Source organism: Ciconia boyciana, chromosome 5 (assembly GCF_034638445.1).
Source record: "Ciconia boyciana chromosome 5, ASM3463844v1, whole genome shotgun sequence".
Taxonomy (NCBI): domain Eukaryota; kingdom Metazoa; phylum Chordata; class Aves; order Ciconiiformes; family Ciconiidae; genus Ciconia; species Ciconia boyciana.
The window spans coordinates 78,441,816-78,461,127 of record NC_132938.1 but is presented as its reverse complement, the minus strand read 5'-3'; the positions used below and the strand labels follow the sequence as shown (position 1 = coordinate 78,461,127).

At 36.7% G+C, this 19,312-nt stretch overlaps 1 protein-coding gene across 10 annotated transcripts in view; it reads left to right on the top strand.

The window, feature by feature from the left end:
• The window catches only part of BLTP1 (bridge-like lipid transfer protein family member 1), a 131,542-nt gene that overhangs the window by 55,630 nt on the left and 56,600 nt on the right, over nt 1-19,312 (top strand). For all 10 annotated transcript variants that reach the window (XM_072861365.1, XM_072861371.1, XM_072861368.1 and 7 more), the window contains 17 exons: nt 113-956; nt 1,824-1,894; nt 2,379-2,552; nt 2,876-2,996; nt 3,896-4,042; nt 4,425-4,552; nt 4,994-5,196; nt 7,163-7,360; nt 8,055-8,266; nt 8,593-8,744; nt 9,673-9,823; nt 10,962-11,114; nt 12,393-12,633; nt 14,016-14,164; nt 16,103-16,322; nt 17,233-17,391; nt 19,099-19,274. In XM_072861365.1, coding sequence (XP_072717466.1) covers nt 113-956; nt 1,824-1,894; nt 2,379-2,552; nt 2,876-2,996; nt 3,896-4,042; nt 4,425-4,552; nt 4,994-5,196; nt 7,163-7,360; nt 8,055-8,266; nt 8,593-8,744; nt 9,673-9,823; nt 10,962-11,114; nt 12,393-12,633; nt 14,016-14,164; nt 16,103-16,322; nt 17,233-17,391; nt 19,099-19,274 — 3,499 coding nt within the window. The remainder of the gene's footprint in view (nt 1-112; nt 957-1,823; nt 1,895-2,378; nt 2,553-2,875; nt 2,997-3,895; nt 4,043-4,424; nt 4,553-4,993; nt 5,197-7,162; nt 7,361-8,054; nt 8,267-8,592; nt 8,745-9,672; nt 9,824-10,961; nt 11,115-12,392; nt 12,634-14,015; nt 14,165-16,102; nt 16,323-17,232; nt 17,392-19,098; nt 19,275-19,312) is intronic.

The window sequence follows — 19,312 nt, the reverse complement described above, 5'->3', positions numbered from 1 at the left end:
CTATGCTAATAGAAAGTCATGGAATCACTGAAGCATTTGACAGCTCCTATAATGTAAAAAGAGAAGCGTTAAGAATAAAATAAGCAAATGAACCTTTAATTTTTATTTCCAGTGTTGCAGTGGAGGGTGCAGAGGGCAGTCCTGCATCCCCTGGCAACCAGGAAAGGCCTGTTGGTCAGTCTCCCCTGAGGTCTCCACTGAAACGGCAAGCGTCCGTGTGCTCCACCCGGCTCGGGAGCACCAAGAGCCTCACGGCAGCCTTCTATGGAGACAAGCAGCCTGTTCCAGTTGGCGTGCAGTTCAGCAGCGATGTGTCTCGCAGTGATGAGAATGTCTTGGACTCCCCAAAGCAGAGGAGGAGCTTTGGTTCTTTTCCGTATACTCCATCTGCAGATTCAAACTCATTTCACCAGTATCGCTCAATGGATTCCAGTATGTCAATGGCTGATAGTGAAGCTTATTTTTCTGCAGCAGAAGAGTTTGAGCCAATAAGTAGTGATGAAGGTCCAGGAACCTATCCAGGGAGGAAGAAGAGAAAAAAGCAAGCTCAGAAAATTGAATATAGCAGAGGGTCTATTTATCACAGTGTGGAAGGGCCCTTAACCAGCACAATCCATGGAGAAATTAGCCAAGATGTTAAAACATTGCCAATTAAGACTCATCCTTCACAGGCTTCATTTGTTTCAGCTCTGGGAGGAGAAGATGAGCATGTTGAGAATATGTATGCCATGGAATCTGAGAAGACTGTGGAAAGCGAGCAAATAACTTCTCAGCAGCCTGTAATGGCATGTTACCAAAATTATCTTACGCAGTTCCAGGTGATCAACTGGTCAGTAAAGCATCCAACTAACAAAAGAACTTCAAAATCCTCATTACATCGCCCTTTAGACCTTGACACGCCAACGAGTGAAGAAAGTTCGTCATCTTTTGAGCAACTTTCTGTCCCAACTTTTAAGGTATGGGAGATGGAGGAAGAAGGAGTAGAGAAAGGAATAAGAATTCAAAACAAGTTAAAATTGCTTAGTACACCTGTTGTGTAAATAAACCTATGAGAAACTTGAAATTTCTTTGCTTTTAGTTAAGGAATACCTTGGATTTCTGACTTCAGATCATGGGCTGTGTGGCTGGGAGGTTGTGGAAAAGAAAAGATGGAGTTAGAATTCTGTGCATAAGATGTGTGTTCTGAATTGTCATTATTGCACTTAAAAATGCTGCCTGTTGAATGCTATGCAGCTGAAAGATATTTACATGAGTTTTGTTTAAAATACATGTTTCACAGCATTTCAGTAGCAGTACATTTAATACTGATAAAGTATAATCTAGGCTGTAAATGCTTTACTTCAAAGTAAAGTTGAAACTCATAGATTTAGCAAATGATTTTTGTAAATGTTTGGGCTGCTTTTTTTCCTTGTGATGTATGTGATATGAGCATACATACTTAAGAAAGGAGCTGAAATGAAATATATGAAAAATAATGGAAATGACTTGATAGAAAATAGGTGTCTAAGCTCTGGAATTTAATTTGTTACCACTTTGCAGCAAAAGCTTTGTGTTCATGCAAGCCTTTCATAGATTAGTATTTGGAGCCTTTTTTTTAAAAGCAATTAGTCACTATTTATCTATGTAAAAACTTTGTAATCTAATCTCTCAAGTCATTTAAAAAAAATAAACCTAGGAGTTTCTGTATGCTATCTTGGAGAATCTGCATATGAGGGATTATTTTAAGAAAAAAACTGTAAGGACAATCTTTATTTGAAGATTCCTTGGGTATTTTTTTCATCTATAGAAGGAATGCAATAAATTTCTTTGCACTTTTATCTTAGATTGTTAAACAGGGTCTCACAGCTAATTCATTACTGGACAGAGGCATGCAGCTTACAGGATCAACATCTAAGTAAGTTGAATACTGCATAACATTATTAGCATATTTTTTTAAGGGTAGGATTTTCCTGATACTCTTGTTAAATATTTTGACTCTTGCTAGCCCTTCCAAAATTTGATTCGTAGCAATAATTTTCAGTACAGATCTATTTTAGAATAGAGTATTCTGTTATAAAATGTTTGGTTTTGGTCAAAAAGTAAGTATACGCCATGAAAGCATTAACTGATTTCACTTGTACGTTTTCAAGATTAGGAATTGCAACTTAATTTAAATTAATCTGGGAGGTGCTTATGGCAAGTGTCCCTTGCATTGCCAAAAGGTGAACTTGAATCTAGGGAAGGGCCTTGTCCTGGGATTATATTTGTGTGCCTTCTAAGCTATACGGTAGAAGAAACCTGCCATTATATGCATTTTATGAAGAATTAAAATGATGCCAGGACAATTCCGTATTTCTTTTTACAAACCTAGATTATTAATATGTATTTGACTTGTATAGTACACCTTATACTCCTTTGGAAAAGAAGTCTGCAGAAAATACAGACGATGAAACAATAACTGAAGAATGGACGTTGGATCACCCTGTCTTCCAGACACGGACAACGGCGATAGTAGAAGTAAAAGGAACTGTAGATGTAGTTCTGACTCCTCTTGTAGCAGAGGCACTGGATAGGTAATTAATTTTACTTTTACTACTGCAGTGTTAATTGATTATGCTAAAAATTGTCTAAAATCAAAGCCGTTTTTGTTCAGCAAAGGTTTAGGTAAAAGGATTGAATAACATGACTGATGAACAGTAGGGCCTTGCACCCAGTGAGTGTAATTCTGCATTTCCCGTGAAGAAGCTAGAAGAATGTGATGCTGACCTGGGAGTTGCCCTTTATGTCTGTCAGTGCTTAATTGTTCTCTCTGTAGTGTTAATTAATCATTATTGATGGTGTGTCATGTGAAACTGGAAGTTTAAATGGTCTGTTGTGGACTTGTTTCCTTTCACAGATATATAGAAGCAATGGTGCATTGTGCTAGCTCTCGACACCCAGCAGCAATCGTTGATGATCTGCACTGCAAAGTTCTTCGAGATGCTGTACAGAACAGCAAAACAAGCTTCTCAGAAAATGTAAGAAACAAGAACAAGGAACAAACAGGAACAAGAAAAAGGCACAAAGATTTGAAAGAATATTGTTTTCTATATTTTACATAGCAAAATTTTTAATTGAAATTAGTTTTTGAGATATAGTAGCTAAACGCTATATTAATTTGGAATACATATTTATTTTTATCTTGTGCTTAATGTACATGCATTTTTACAATCAACTGTTCTATGCTGTCTTTCAGTGACCAGAAATCTCTCTTACAGAATTGAAGTGACGTTTTTGTTTTGGACTCTAGTCAGTAGCTACAGTAATTTGCATGAGATCATACATTCTGTTCTTAGAAATTACTATAACTGATATTCTTATGTATTATATTCATATCAGCAATGCATAATATATTATTTTACAGTAGTTAGGGAGATAGTCTCTGTGAGGTAGAGGAAAGTTCAAACTAAGCTGTGAAAGTGCATGTGTTTTCTTTGCAGTTCATCTCATTAACTTAAAAAATTAATTTAGCTTGAGAAGAATTGTATGGTAGTTCTACAGAATTAGGAGTTCTTTCTGTCCAAGTTAATGACCATATCTATATTTTATGGTTTCTTAGACTTCACAGTGTAACGGACACTAATTATTTACTTCATAGTAAGTTCTATATAACTTATATATGTAGAACTCAAACTTTCAGCATTTCAGCTGAAAGTTCTGGTCATTAGAAAGTTTATTGCAGCATGGCTTTGCTACGCTTATGGATCTATACCTACCACATCTGTAAGTGCTACAGTCCTTGTTCTAGAAATCATGGTATTGTGCTTTAAAAGGCAGAATCTGTTGCTGCTTCAGTGCTAATGAACAATCCTGTTACTCTTTAGCTTAGCAGCTCTCAGTTTCAGTGAGAATAAATTATTTCCCCCCCCCCCCCAAGTTATCTTCAAAGCAGGACATTAGAGGAACAAAAATAGACACTACCGCTACAGGAACAACAAACCAGGGACCAGCACAGACCAATCTCTCACTTAAGCAAGATAATGTGACAATTAAAGGTCTTCAGGCCAACGTTACTGTACCAAAGGTAACAACTTTTTGTTTAGCTTATTAGTAGACATGTGCCTCACAAATTACCTTTATTTTGCATCCCTGTTAGTTCCCCAAAAGCTTAAGTGAAGCTATGTATTTGTGCTAGATAACTAATGTTTTGAGCAGGATAGACTGTTTTGGAGCTGCTCAATTTTATTATGGTAGGTGTGCAAGTTAAATAACAACCGCTGTAGGGATAACTGGCTGCCACGTCTTTAAATTATGTTTCTACATCTTCTAGATGTGACAATTTTATCTTTTATTTTTTCATTTTACTGAGAAGTATAAGACAAGATTGTATCAGAAATTAGTGATGTATACTTAATGTAACATGTTTTTCTAAATTTCTTTACTCTTCGGGGGAATTGTACATATAGGTGAACCTGTGTTTACTACAAGCATCTGTTGATGAATCCCCAGGGGTTTCTTCTGGCAAAACCGTGACTCATGTTTCATTAGTAGCTTTGTGTTTTGATAGAATTGCCACGCAAGTTCGTATGAATAGGTAAGAATAATACGTATCATTATTTGTGCCTCTTTCTTATTAAGGTAGTCAAAAGACTTACAGTGATGCCAATTTTTTGCAGTTCTGAAGAGTATCTGAAAAAGTTGTCATGACTGGGTTAAGCAATGAAATGTGTCTTCTGTGCTTTATAAATTAACATCTAATATCTAATTAGAATTGCAGTTTCTTTAAGAAGTGGAGGAACCCTTTTGGAATAATTTTGGAACTTAAGTTTTAACTCTTTCTTGCTTATATGTCATGCAGGATAAAATTAAATTTTTCAGTACTTTTCTACCGAAGTGTATGTATCTTCTATCTTACAAAGAATTCTTTTTAACACTGCTATGGCAATGTCACTTAAAATTTTAAACAAAAATAATCAAATGAAATATGTCTATCTGAGATTTGCTTAATTGTTTTTTTTCTCCCTTATATTCAAAGGGGTGTAGTTGAGGAGACTTCAAACAATGCAGAAACTGGGAGGAATTCTGTCACATTTGATCGTTACATCCAAACCAGTAAAATGCAGCCCCAGTCTTCTGGCTCGCTGAGATCCAATGCCGGAGCAGAAAAAGGAAAAGAAATTGCTGCTAAATTGAACATCCATCGCGTTCATGGGCAGCTTAGAGGCCTCGATACAACAGGTAAGCCTTTTTTTAAATTGTGGAGATGTCAGTTTTCATAGAAGCAAGTGGTTATAGTTGGCCTTGATCTTGTAGTTTGGTCGTGGTTGTTTTATCAACACAGATAAAAAGATGCTTGTACCTGGAAACTTTGCAGGTACTCTAAAAAGAAGTCTAGGATAGTTACTCTGAATTATTTTCTGTTATTCTACTAAAGTGCTAGATTTAAATGTAGGCAGAGTGAAAACTATCAAGACGAACTTCTAAGCAGATGGGTTGCATTGTAAATATTGACATGCACTGGTAAAATTTCAGACATGGGCTCTCTTCCTCCCAATTGATCTCTTTTTCAGCTACCATTTTTTGTCACCTGATGCAGGGAAAGAATTATACTTATTTGCTTTCTTACTACTTTCTAACAATTTCAAGATAGTATAATGTGCCTGTTGTACTGGCAATTTCAGCATGACAAGCTGTAGATTTTTAACTATAGCAACTATGAAATTGAAAATGAGATCTACCCGATTGTCTTCCTTCTTGTTTGTGTAAAGGAAATTCCTTCAAGAGGCTATGAGTTAAATTCAGCTGGTATAACTCCTGATCCCGGAAAAGCTAACCTGGAAAAGATGACCAAAAGTAGAGGCAGTTTTTGTTAAAACTGATTCAATTTTGATGGAATCTATACCAGTTAGTGCCGTGTTTTACTCTGTCCTAAAGATTCCTACTCTTTATAAAGGACATGAGGAAGTGCTCTGTGAAACATGTATGATTTAAAAACACACAATAAACAAAAAACTCCAAAAAATCCCACTGCTGTGCAAAGATGAGTGAGCAAAGGAAATGGGAGGAAAACAGAAGCAATAAGAGAACACTAAAATGGTTAACTCCATTTTTACTTATGGGTAGAATCTTAGTAGTAGTGTCCTGTGTTAGGTATGCTGCAGGCATTCAAGAAGACCAAGTAATTTTTGAATTCTGACCAAGAAGACTCATCATCATCTATTTAAAAGGTTTGAGAAATGTCTTTCTAGGGATCTTAGCATTTCACGTATACTTCAAAAGTGATTGCAGTTGTAAGTTGGGGACAGAGAGTGAGGATTGGGAGGGATATAAATTGACTCAGTGTAGTTCTTTTCCCCAGATATTTGACATTTAGCTCTGTGTGTGAGTTAATAGGCAATAGGTATAAAATATTTTAAAATGTTCCTTCAGACATGTCACTAGAAGAAAGGATTTATATTTAAGCTACATCCTAACATCAAAGAAATCAAGGTGGCATAGTAACCTCCTGGATCTTAGACAGCAAAGATCATAATGAATTAAAAACTGCTTGAATCTGTATTTTGTTAGGAATCAGTGAGACTTAGTGCTTTACATCCTCCCAACACAGACATAGACATGCTTCCAACCAGGAAACAGTCCTTGAATTAAAATTAGAGCTTTATTTCTAAATATCCGTCAAGTATGCTATAGTTAATACCAAATGCATTTCTGCTAAAACATACTATCCAAGAGCACTGTCGGTATCACTGTCATTTGTTGCTGTTAAACCTTAGGTATTCATTAGGAATGGGTTTTTTTGGTAAAGTAATTTCAGACCAATTGCCAGTTTCAGGTAAAAATCTGAAGAGCTTGTTTGTACACGTGTCTTTGGAACCATGACTCTACAAAAAGACAAAGAAAGCAGATGTGTTAGTATTGGGAATGTCTCGAAGCTTTAACTTCGTGTTGTTCGCTCCATGTTTTTCCAAACTTAAAAATTACCCCACCCATATGAACATACCAGGAGGAAGGTTTTTAGACTTTATAAACTATGCTTCTTTTTTTCTTGCTCATACTTCGATTCTATTTTTTTCTTTCTCCCCCCTGTTTGAGGAATGCTAAAGGGGCAACACTCCCAAAACACTGTAAACTTCAGAGAGCTATTTGAAGATGTAAAGTTTTTTTTCATTTTGTAACAAAGTGGTAAATATGTTTGTTTTCACAGATATTGGAACTTGTGCAATAACAGCTATTCCTTTTGGGAAATCAAAAGTTCTTTTTACTTTGGAAGAGTTGGATGAGTTTGCTTTTGTGGATGAAACAGATCAACAAGCTGTTCCAGATGTAACTCGAATTGGTCCTAGTCAAGAGAAGTGGGGTTGGATAATGTTCGAGTGTGGAATTGAAAATTTAACTATAAAAGGTAAGGCTTATGTAGGGTTTATATTATTTTGCTTTATGAAACTGCTAACAATTCTGTTGTTAGGTGTTCTAGTTCAGCAATTACGTGATTAGAAATTGCTGAATATAGGTGATACTAAATAGTACATGTCTATTGTAAATAAATTATATCACATAGTAGATTATACAGTAAAGGAACTTTTAGTAATCAATACCACTTATAACAGTACATGAAATAATTCTATATAAACCAGTTTCAGCACTTTCTGAACTTAAAGTGAAGGTAGAAATTGATGCTTTCACTGATCACTTAAATGACCTTGCAATTGTACCCACAGTAAGTGTCTGCATATAGGGCCAGAGTTTTGCTTTGGGTGGGGGGAAGCTAGCTTGAAAAAGAAAAAAAAAACAAAAAACCCCAGTGTATATGTATTTGCTGTCATCCAAGTTATTCTTTTCAGGGAATAGTGTGTAAAAATAGTCGTCGTGTGAGTACTCTTTGCCTCCTTGGAACAAACTGTCAAAAGTTCTACAACTAGTTGTTAAATTGCTGTATAAAAATTACAGTGATAAATTGTAGTGTAAAATGGTAATACACCTTGTTTAACCAAAATCATATGTATTTCTCCTCTTAAGTGTATATCTTTTCAATGGGACATAACTTATAGAAGTTTATGCATGGCAAACATTTACGGTCTTTGTGTGTGCTTTTATAGGAGGAAGACAATCTGGAGCAGTATTGTATAATACGTTTGGAGTCATGGGTAAATCAAGAGATACAGAAAGAGGTGGATTGCTTGCATCAAACAACTCTTCAGATTCTCCAACTGGCAGTGGTTATAATACTGATGTGTCTGACGATAACCTTCCTTGTGATAGAATAAGTCCCTCTTCAGATATTAATGGAAATTCAGTTTCAGATGAGCAGGTATGTGCATACTATGTAGAAACGATTGGTCTTGGGTTGTGTTTTTTGAAAGCGATTAACATTCATAATAAGTTGACACTTTAACAGATGTCTTGTTGTGCCAACTGAATTCATACTGTCTGCTTGCACACTAAACTTCCAGCTTTCTGCAAGGTGTCTTGGTATTGTCTTGGGAGACTTGGTGGACAGCATTAGTTTATTTTTCTTTGCCTAAATGCATATGAAACTATTTGTTATGAACAGTGCACAGTATGGTACGTTAGTGCCTTTCAGTGTAATCATTTTGGAAAATTATTTCACTTTGGCTTTGTGTTTCCTTTTTTAAGGACGAAGGGGTTGAATCTGATGATCTGAAAAAAGATATACCCTTGATGCCTCCTCCCCCTGACTCTTGCAGCATGAAGCTAACAATCAAAGAAATTTGGTTTAGTTTTGCAGCCCCTACCAATGTGCGCTCTCCAGCCCATGTGTTTTCAAGGTATAACTGTACCTGATTTAAAGGAAAGAAAAGGACGATTTAAAGGAAAGAAAATGACAATTCTGCTTTGTTAAATTGCAGTTGTATTTGGTAGATTCTGAATGTAATTTCAATAATTTTTGAAGCTTCTCTGGAAATGAAAATTTTGGATTTTACATATATCACAGTAACTCTAGCTTCAATTTTTTATTGTCGTCATTTATATGGAAGCGTTGCTAGAAAATTTTTAGTTAGATATGATTAAAAGAAGAAAAGAAAGATAAAACCCCAACAACCAACAAAAAACTTCCAGTGAGACTGAATGTATGAAGGAGAAAGGCAGGGGAGGGTATTTGTTTTGAGGAGGAGAGATGCTATAGGAGAGAACCACTCAGTGCTTTTGGTATTCAACCTGATGCTTAAGCCATGATCTTACTGCTGTTGCACTATAAAGTTCAAGATAAATCTTTCTAAGATAGTTTTTCATATTGTGTTTGTAGAACAAGCCAAATATTCTTATCTGTCAGTAGTTTAAGCTCAGTATATAGGTATAAATTAGCAAATACTCTTTGTGGTTTTCCTAATATTCTTGCCTCAGCCCTTCAGCGAAAGTCCTTCATGATGTATTGTGTAACAGTTAACGTGGGATTCAGTCAGTGATGAGAATTTCAAACTGTATGATTTCAGTAGGGAATACAAATGGGAAAAGGAGGGAATAGTGGTAGCAGGAGTGGATGGAATCATGAGTGTGTGAGCATGTAAAACAAAACCTGCCTTAGGTACTTTTTGCCAATTTTCATTTTCTGGGGAGTAAGATTGTGCTTGTTACTTTGTAACATTGTTCTGTCATATGCCACCTATTTGAATATCATGCATAATGGCATTAGAAAATCTTGCTAATTGCTGCTGCAGAACGTGAATACCTAATTCTTTTTCTTTTTCTCAATAGGCAGCTGAACCTCCTGAGTACTGCAACGCCTGCAGTTGGTGCTTGGCTTGTTCCCATTGATCAAGTGAAATCATCATTAAATAAACTAGAAACGGAAGGAACCCTGCGAATCTGTGCTGTTATGGGTTGCATTATGACAGAAGCTTTAGAGGTAAATGACCTTGATAAAATCAATAGACATATCAGAACAGAGCAATGTCATATGTAATATATATTTGTTCGGGATTCTGGATATTTTCACTGACAAACTTATAGCACCTCTTACAAGCCTTTACTTCCAGAATTGGTCATAAGAACTCACTACCTGTGCTTTTTGTACAGAATCTAAATTTCAGTGGAAAAAATTCAGCTGTTACTAGTGAGGAAGTCTTGCGCTTCTTACAGGAATGCATCTCCAGGTAAAATAACTGGAGACTCTGCCTTTTGAAAGGGAAGAGTAAGAAATATGGCTGTAGCATCTGGTATATTTTATGAAATATGAAAGTGTGTTGAATTATGAAATATTCAGGGTATATTTCGGGAGAAAATGTGAATTTCTGTGCTCCTGCCGTGTGTTGAATCATTGTGTTTATTGAACCCACTTGTTAGAGGAAGGGAGGACAAGCATAGCGAGGGTGAAACATTCTAGCAAGAAATGCAAAATAGACAAATTTTTTGTTGAAAAGTAGGATTGGTAGAGCTTTTATGACAAATTGGGTGTTACTGTGATTTGCGAAGGAGCTTTCTTGTGTGTAGGTATTTTCTGCGGTTGGTTTACTTAGCACCATCTAGTGGGAAGATTTTGAGGTGATACCCGTTGTTGAGATCCCGTCTTGCATTGTAAGATTGACGAGCTTAGTGTCAGGCTAGTTTTCTGCTGTAGTCAAAAATCATCCTTTGGAGCAGTCTCTTATTGCTACCTCCCTTCCTATTTCTTTTCCTACCCTTTTTCTAGCATGAAACCAAATTAGAAAAGTGCCTGTTTTTTCTTTAACTAGGAATAAACAGTTTCTTTGGAAATCTCAGCTAGCTGTGCATATGTGTCTGTTAGTCTAGAGGTAACTTTACAAAGTCTGCAATTTGAATCCAGCCTTCTGTTTTATTACTTCAAATAAATAAATATGCATCAAGTATGATTTTTCACATACCACTATTTACAACAAGGTAGGTATCTGGGTGGGAAATCTTTGTTGTGGAAGTTCAAAATGGGGTTAGAAATTTGTGGTATCATAGGTGAAATCTTGTGGTTCGTGCGCGTGCTCTGTTTGCAAATATATTCATATGTGAAAAATTGTTACATTTTAATCTAGAATAAAAGTGTCCACTTTCCTCTGCGAAGCAAGTACAACAGGCTTACCAAAGTGGCTCGTTTCTTGCAAGAAAATCCTTCTTGTTTATTGTGTAATATATTGCACCATTACCTTCATCAAGCAAATTACTCCATTATTGAGGATGCCACCATGGTGAGTTACCCTGTAAAAATGGAAATAACTCAGTGTGTTGTTTTGAAATGTACCAGTTCTAATGTCTTAAATTAGGTAACAGTTTAAGGAAAGTTAACAAACAAGAAAACAGAACCCAAACATATATATCCTTAAACTGATAAGTAGATATGGCTTCTCTCATTTAATTTTCTTTCAGATCTGCTGTTTTTGTTGTGGCCTATGTATACACATAATTTTTATCAAGCTATTTTATTAGTAAATACGTGAGAAATCATAAACCAAAAAGGCATGTCTTTAAAATTGTTAATCTTTGCTGTTAAAGATAACAGCAAAGTAGTAAAAATTTGCATCTGTAGTTTTAAAATTGAATAAATCTCAATTATTAAGGCAAGTGCATGCACTGATTAGCTTATTCCAAATTCTTTCCTTCAGAACTAGTTTTCTTGTCTCTTAGAAATACTTGGATAATGCAGACAGTTCAAGGAAAGAGCTAGAATTGTAGAAACTTTAAGGCTTAATCTAATCTTTTTCTTGTTGGCTTTAGAATGTAAATGTCTGGATTATAGTGGTAAATAATTGTTTGAACAACCATATTAGGCATAAGGAGGAGTGTTTGTTCCTGATTTTCTGTCATTTTCATAATCCAATTCCACAGCTGTCAGATTTAAACACTACGTTTTTCAACATACTCAGCTGAGAGCCCAGTGATCAGAAATAGCCCAATTTGTGGCAGAAATAGCACTGTTTGATTTGTGGTCAAAATAAGAAGGTGGTGTGGGTTTTTTGTTTGTTTGATTTTGTTGGTTTGTTTTGTTTTTTTTTAGCACAATTCAGTGATGTAATCAAAACAATCCCCATTTTTTGCCTCAAATTTATGTTTTTAAAATACTGCTTACCAACAATGGAAAAAACCTCATCTTTTTAATTGCAGTTCTGTTTCCACAGTCAATCTAGTGCTGTTGTGAATTTTAGTCCATAGTTCAGAGCCTTATAATTACTTAAGTCCTTTTCATTTCATATTTAATAAACTTGTTTCCTGTTGTTTATTTTTGGCCCCTTGGGCCAGATCCTCAGGTCATGTAAATGAATGTATTTACTGTGTTCAATGAAGCTATAATTTTTATCTGTTAGCACTATGGCTTCTTATATCTGAATGGATGTTGTGTGGTGCCAGCACGTTTCTGTCATAAGCCTCTTGAGCACAAAGATTTAAGGGAGTTCTGACTTGTTTTTTTCCCCAGTTTACTTCAAAATGCTGTGATATGCATTTTTAATTTTTGTTTTTCTTTTTTTAAGAGTGATGGTCTTCCTGCCTTAGTAACCTTAAAGAAAGGTCTAGTTGCCTTAGCAAGGCAATGGATGAAGTTCATTGTGGTGACCCCAGCTTTTAAAGGAGTCAGCTTACATAGACCAGCTCAGCCAGTGAAATTGCAGACAAATGCCTGCCATGAGCATGAGGATGGACTTGGATTAGACAACGGAGGGGGTCTTCAGAGTGACACAAGTGCTGACGGAGCAGAGTTTGAATTTGATGCAGGTATTTTTGTGTTCTTCTGTCTCCATAAAAATTCACAGGGACAAGTAGCTCCTCTCAGAGCATTTGTATCTACTTTAGATTTAATGCTTGAATACATTATATTCTTCTTTTTTTTAAATCATCAAGCTGCTTTTTTAGAATCATCTTCATTTTGAAGCAGCTGCTGACAATTATAGTATTACAATAATTCTTTCTTGTTTGGGGAAAAACAAAGCAGGAGACTTCTTCTCTTTCTTCACATGCTTTGTCTTGTTATTTACTGCACAAAATACATTAACTTAATTATTTGCTAGCTTGCAATTCGGATTTTGTTGTGCAGCTTCTGACCTTACTTAAGGATTGTAACATGCAATTCTATGAATTCTGCCAGGTATAGCTTCAAACCTCCCTTCTTATTTGTTCTTTGTGAAGACATATTTTCATAAAAAATTTTTTTCCTCCATTTTACTACTTCATATGTGGTAGATTTCTGTTGTCAGCTTATGCATTGCCAACTTAACATAAGCTACTGATTTAGCTTTGTATTTGATACAGAGCTGACTTAACTAAGAACCGCAGAAAGGAAGGGCATAAATAAATACATGTTGTTGGAGCGCTCTTTTTTGCTGTCTTGAGTTGACTTAGTTTTTTTGTGTTTGTAGCATCTATATACATTCTGTTACTGTTCTCAGAAATACGATGTTTGTGTTTTTCTTTTCTCAAGTAAGGATTATGTAACATTGAGGAAAAAATAATTTTACAAAATCAGGAGGAGAATCTGCTTTTTGGTTAAAAGCCAGGCAGCAGTCTTCAGTTTAAAGACACCAAAACCAAAGATGTTTGTGTGTGAAACTTGTATGTAATCATACGGTATGATGGAAATTTTTGCCCCCTCCTTTAAAATATCTGCTTTGGTTGAGCAGAAACAGACTATTAGAACCAGTGAAATATTTTAATTTTTTTGCCCTGTGTATATTCTTCTATTTTTCACCAAGAATTTTGGAAGTGACAATTTTGCTGCCTTGCACAGATTTACTTATAGATGGAATTCATGCAAATGTAAGCATCTTAATTCAAAAAATGATCAGCCATGCCAGAGTCAGCAAAAGAAAGTGAAATTTGGCAACTTCCTTTTCATCTGTAGAACAGAGCAACAGTTGTATGACGTTAGAAGGACGAAAAGATTTGTACTTGGATTATTAAACAAAATCCAGTAGGCTGTGTCTGAGGTTTTCTTACTCGTCTTAAAATTCACTTGAATTCCCCAGACAGCTCTGTGTGTGTCAGGTGTGTGTCAGAAACTGGAAGTTCATGGCTGCGTGTAAATAATAAATGTACCTAATAATAGATAATCTTGTTTCCCATATATATAAAAATGAGAAAAATTATTTGCTTGGTTCCAGCTACTGTCAGTGAGCATACAATGCTCTTAGAAGGAACAGCTAATCGCCCTCCACCTGCTGGTGGCTCTTCTGGGCCTGTAACTGGTGCTGAGATCATGAGGAAATTATCCAAGACTCACACTCATAGTGATTCTGTTCTGAAAATAAAGGTAAGTTTTTAGGGCCATGCATGAGGGGAAAGTGGTTTGTAGCTGGTCTGTTTAGAAGCAATTCTGTAGACTGCAGGTGAATAAATGCTTGTCTAAAAAGTAACTATAACTACCTATAACTGTAACACATGGAAAGTATGCTCTTTGCCTTATAGAAGTGATGCTTGATCAGGCCTATATTCTGCATCTTTTTATTGTTTCTCTTGCCAAGTAACTTAAGAGCCACGCTTAAAAACAATATATACATGCATCATTTGAGGATGTACATTACCTTTTCTGGCTTTAATCTATTTATAGAAGCAGAAATGAGGATTTAACTATCATTATACAAAATACAAGATTGACAAAGCACTCCAATAACTTGTATTAAAATTAGTGTGGGTTTTTTTATTCCACAAGTTGTTCAGGAAACTGCAAGATTTTATTTTTATCTCTGCTTTCTGAACAGAACGGGTCTGTGAATGCTCGTGGTTTTTGGGGGGTTTGGTTTGCCTTGCTTTTGTGTGTTGGTTTTGGGGTTTTTTTTTTTGTTCTGTTTTAAGTTACTTGTCTTCTGTATGTATGTTAGGCAGCTTGGTGGCTTGTACTGATTCCTTTTCAGCTGTGGCTTTTCACAGAATGATTGAGGTTGAAATGGACCTCTGTAGGTCATCTTGTCCAACCCCCCTGCTCAAGCAGGGTCACCTAGAGCCAGTTGCCCAGGATTATGTTCAGATGGCTTTTGAATATCTCCAAGGATGGAGACTCCATAACCTGTGACAGTGCTCAGTCACCCTCACAGTAAAAAAGCATTTCCTGATGTTCAGGAGGAAGCTCCTGTGTTTCAGTTTGTGCCTATTGCCTCTTGTCCTGTCACTGGGCACCACTGAGAAGGGCTTGGCTCCATCGTCTTTGCATCCTCCCTTCAGGTCTTTACATACATTAATAAGATCCTCCCTGAGCCTTCTCATCCCTAGGCTGAACAGTCCCAGCTCCCTCAGCCTTTCCTCACATGAAAGATGCTCCAGTCCCTTAATCATCTTAGTGGCCCTTTGTTGGACTCTCTCCAGTATTTCTCTCGTGTACTGGGGAGCCTGTAACTAGACACAGTATTCCAGGTGTGGCCTCACCAGTGCTGAGTAGGGGGGTAGGATCACCTCCCTCAACTTGCTGGCAACTTGCTGTCTAATGCAGCCCAAGCTGGACAGCCCAAGCTGGACAGCCCAGCATGGGCACGCTGCTGCCTCACATTCAACTTGGTGTCCACCAGGACCTCCAGGTCCTTTTCTGCAAAGCTGTTTTCCATCTGGTCAGACCCCAGCATCTACTGGTGCATTTGTCCCCTGTAGTAGATAGTTGCCCGGTACTATCACTTACTACTCCCTCCTGGTGGTCTTGCATGGTTTAGGGTTAAGTGGCCCAGATGCTTTGCTTGAAAGCACATCTGGCTCTTCCTCAACTTTGAGGGCAGAGAACCTATTTCATAGTTTTAAGCCTTTAGGTGGACCATGAGCCTTCCTCTTGGTGCCAGAAGTCTCCAGCTTCCATTCTTTGCCTTCCCCAGAGGCTGCACTTACCATTATACTAGGGATGGAAGGGATTTGGTCTTCAGATGAAGACCAAATACACATGAGGCTTATATTCAGTGGTATGTACTGTTCCTTCTGCAAACTTGCTTTAGATGAATTCTACACATCTGCAGTTCCATTTGTTACTTGTTTGGCTTTTTAAACTGTTTTTTACACATAAAATTATTTTAATACTTGAGAATTCAATAGCACCTTTATGCACAATACCTGTATGGTGTATGACCTGCCCCAGGTGAAGTGCTACTTGTCCAAAAGTTTGCAGAAATGAGAATTTTGTAGTTACTGTGTTCCAATCTTATATTCAGACCAAATGTCGCTTCCTTTTTGCAGTTTACACAGCATTTCATTAGTTTCTTCTTCTCTCCACAAGGGTATACATCCATATCATTCCTTAAGTTACACCAGCGGAGATACAGCTACAGATTCTCCAGTGCACGTTGGCCGTTCTGGAATGGCAGTCAAAGAAAGTCCAAGAAAAGAGAGTCTGCTCAGCTATCTTACTGGGAGTTTTCCTAGCCTGCATAATCTTTTGGAAGGGACTCCTCAAAGAAGTACAACTGCAGTTAAAAGTAGTTCTTTAACAAGAACAGGTATGATGTAGCGTAAGTAAGCTGAAAGGAGGGGAAGGGAGGATTGATTTTATTTTAGTGATTTAGAAAAGGGACTATATTTTCACTATGAGTTATCATTCCTGTTTAAGATCCTACCTCCCCCCTCCCTCCCCCCAAATAAGAATTGTAGTTTTTAATAGCAGTTCCTAGACATCGCTGCACCATACCATTTCCTAGAAGCAAATAGCGAGTACATCAGGTTGGGAAGAGAAATGATAACTAAAAAAATAAATAAAATCTTTTCCTTTTACTTAGCCTTACTACTTTTTGAGTATAAAACATAATTACTTAAGTGAGTCTTTTTGAATGAATAAGGAAATGATCATTCCGTATTTGTAATTTTTTTCTTGACTTTATACGTTGGTCAAAAAGTGGACTAAAACTAATGTTCCAGTAACTTAATTTGTGTATAATAATTTGTAGATTTTAGTAATGGTGTTTTGAACAAATGTGTTTTGTAGAAGTTTGAAATACAGACATTGAAATTCTTATGTTCTCTGTTATTGTTCAGAGTGCCTGTTATAATTTATATAAAGAGAAACAGATAAGTTTGATACTGCATTTTCTCTAAAACCTCACTCCTTTGCTGTCAGGGAATGAAATACTATTCAGAAAAAAAGGTATTTTACTTTCTTAATGACTCCTTTCCTCTAATTAATGGTAGAGATGAAGAAATGCAGACACTTGTAGTGCAACATCCATTAGTGTCATAGTATAACTTCTGTGGTAGGACCTGTAGTGCTGCTTGACACATAATTTACTGGAATAAGCCTTGAGGGTTAGGCTTATTTTAATAGTAGATATGTATTGTCAGTAGAATTGTGCTGTGTTCCTGCGTTTTGCTGACTTTGATACAACAAATGCTAAAACTTCTGGTTTATCTGTATAGGAAATACTGTGGCCACAGACATGTTATCTGAACATCCTTTGCTGTCTGAACCATCTTCTGTGAGTTTCTATAACTGGATGTCCAATGCTGTGGGCAACAGAGGAAGTGTAGTACAAGAAAGTCCGGCCACCAAATCTGGACACAATAGTCTTCCAACAGGTATTGCTAATTACAGCTGAATTTAAGAGATTATTCTGGGTTGGCTGTTCCTCTGTTTACCAGATTCTTACTGAAAGTAATTGAGCAAGTGACTTAAGTTCAACAGACGTAAATACTACTTGTGGGACATCTCAGCAAACCGGAAAATGAACAAATGTGATTTAAGCAAAACTGTTGTTTTCTTTTCCCTCATCCTGCCTCCAAGAATTTAGCTTTTTCTTACATTTGGAACTGTAAATGTAGCTTCCAAAACCATGTGTAGCTGCAAAAAGCTAAGCCATAAAATCATCCTTAGTTGCAGAGTTCCTTGGATTTTGTTAGTTACTTTTAACCTAATTTGCATATGCTGGTTTTGTAATGAAGATTTTGTACATTGGAGTCCTTGCTCTTTCTCAGTTAAATTTTAAGACTAAACATAAGCATCTGTTTTGAGAGTAATGTTCTTCTTCAGGGATGGGAAGTAGTCAACTGGTGTAAGGGAATGGAGAAAAGAAAATACGCATTACTGAAAGTCTTAAATGTATTAAAGAAACAGATATGTAACAACTTATTGCAGCTTATTTATTATTCTTGTAAGCCTGTCATCATTCATAATCCTCAAATGTGTATATCTTAATTTTCATTTTCACTAACACTAAATTTGAATTCTTCTTCTATTAACAGTCTTTCAACTGTAATGTATTAATCTTAGGCAATAATAAGTTGTTTTAATTTGTTTTTAACATTGAACAAATAGTCTCATCCTACAAAACATCTTTGTGCTGTACATATTGTTTAACTAGTGTGGCTCCTCTGTAAACTGGAACGTGTTTCTCTGCAGAAAGAATCATAGGGTAGAAGTATAGCTTTCAATTTTATTTTTTTTTATCCCCTGAGCCCCCCAGAAAAAGCTGTATTTTTTCCCTACTGAAACTATAACAGTTTGTTCACAAGCTCACGTTCCTGAAATTAAGACACAGTGATTTTTAACTCGGCACAGATCTATCCAAACCATTTTCCTGTGGAGCTGTGTAGTCGTGGTTCTCTGATAAGCGCTGTAAGCTTGAGTTTTGAAGAATCAGGATTAATTTACATTGGCAGAGCAACTTTGTTTCATGGAGGTTGAGTCCAGTCCAGACTCAAGATGCAGGCGATGCAGCATCACTCAGCCCTTGGGCTGCAAGTCTGATTGTTTGTGAATAGAGCACCTGCAGGGAAGTGGCTGTCCACGGTCATTTTTATAAAGAGCGTATTTGGCTGGAGACTAATCTGTAGAGATCTAATTAGTGGATCTTGCATTGGAACTAATAAAACCCAGAAGCTTATAGCACATTGAAAGCTAAAAGCAAGTATCTGCAATTGTAGATTATCTTTGCTTTTTGTTGATGGTATAGGCTACTCAGCCTATAAACTATTGCAGTTTATACAGGAGTTAGGTACCCTATAGAATGCAATACAGACAAAAGGCCCTTGGGAAGGAGGGCAAAAAGAAGGAAATATTGTTGTGCTTTCCAAATATGATTGAACTATCTCTATTACCTGTTTCAGCAATATCAGGCTGTTTCTTTATCCTGAATGCCACTTTTGTGAGGTTGTAGACCTGACTAGGGCTCTGACTTTCTGTGTGTATGGCATGTGTTTCTATATAATTAACCTTGCCGAATTAATAGATTTGGTGGTGTTAAAATTTGCTGTGGCGTTAGTGTTCCATGGGTATTTATTTTTTAGGTGTGGCACCCAATCTTCCTACAATACCCTCTGCTTCAGACTTCAACACAGTTTTGTCTAGTGACCAGAACACCCTGGATGGCACACACTCGCAGCACAGCACCAGTCAGGATGACATTGCAGGTGTAGAAGAGGGTAACCAGGGATTTCCTGCTGTGCAGCTAGCAGACGCACAGGTAGGGGTGGTTTGCTGATGTATTCTGGAGTTCTGTAG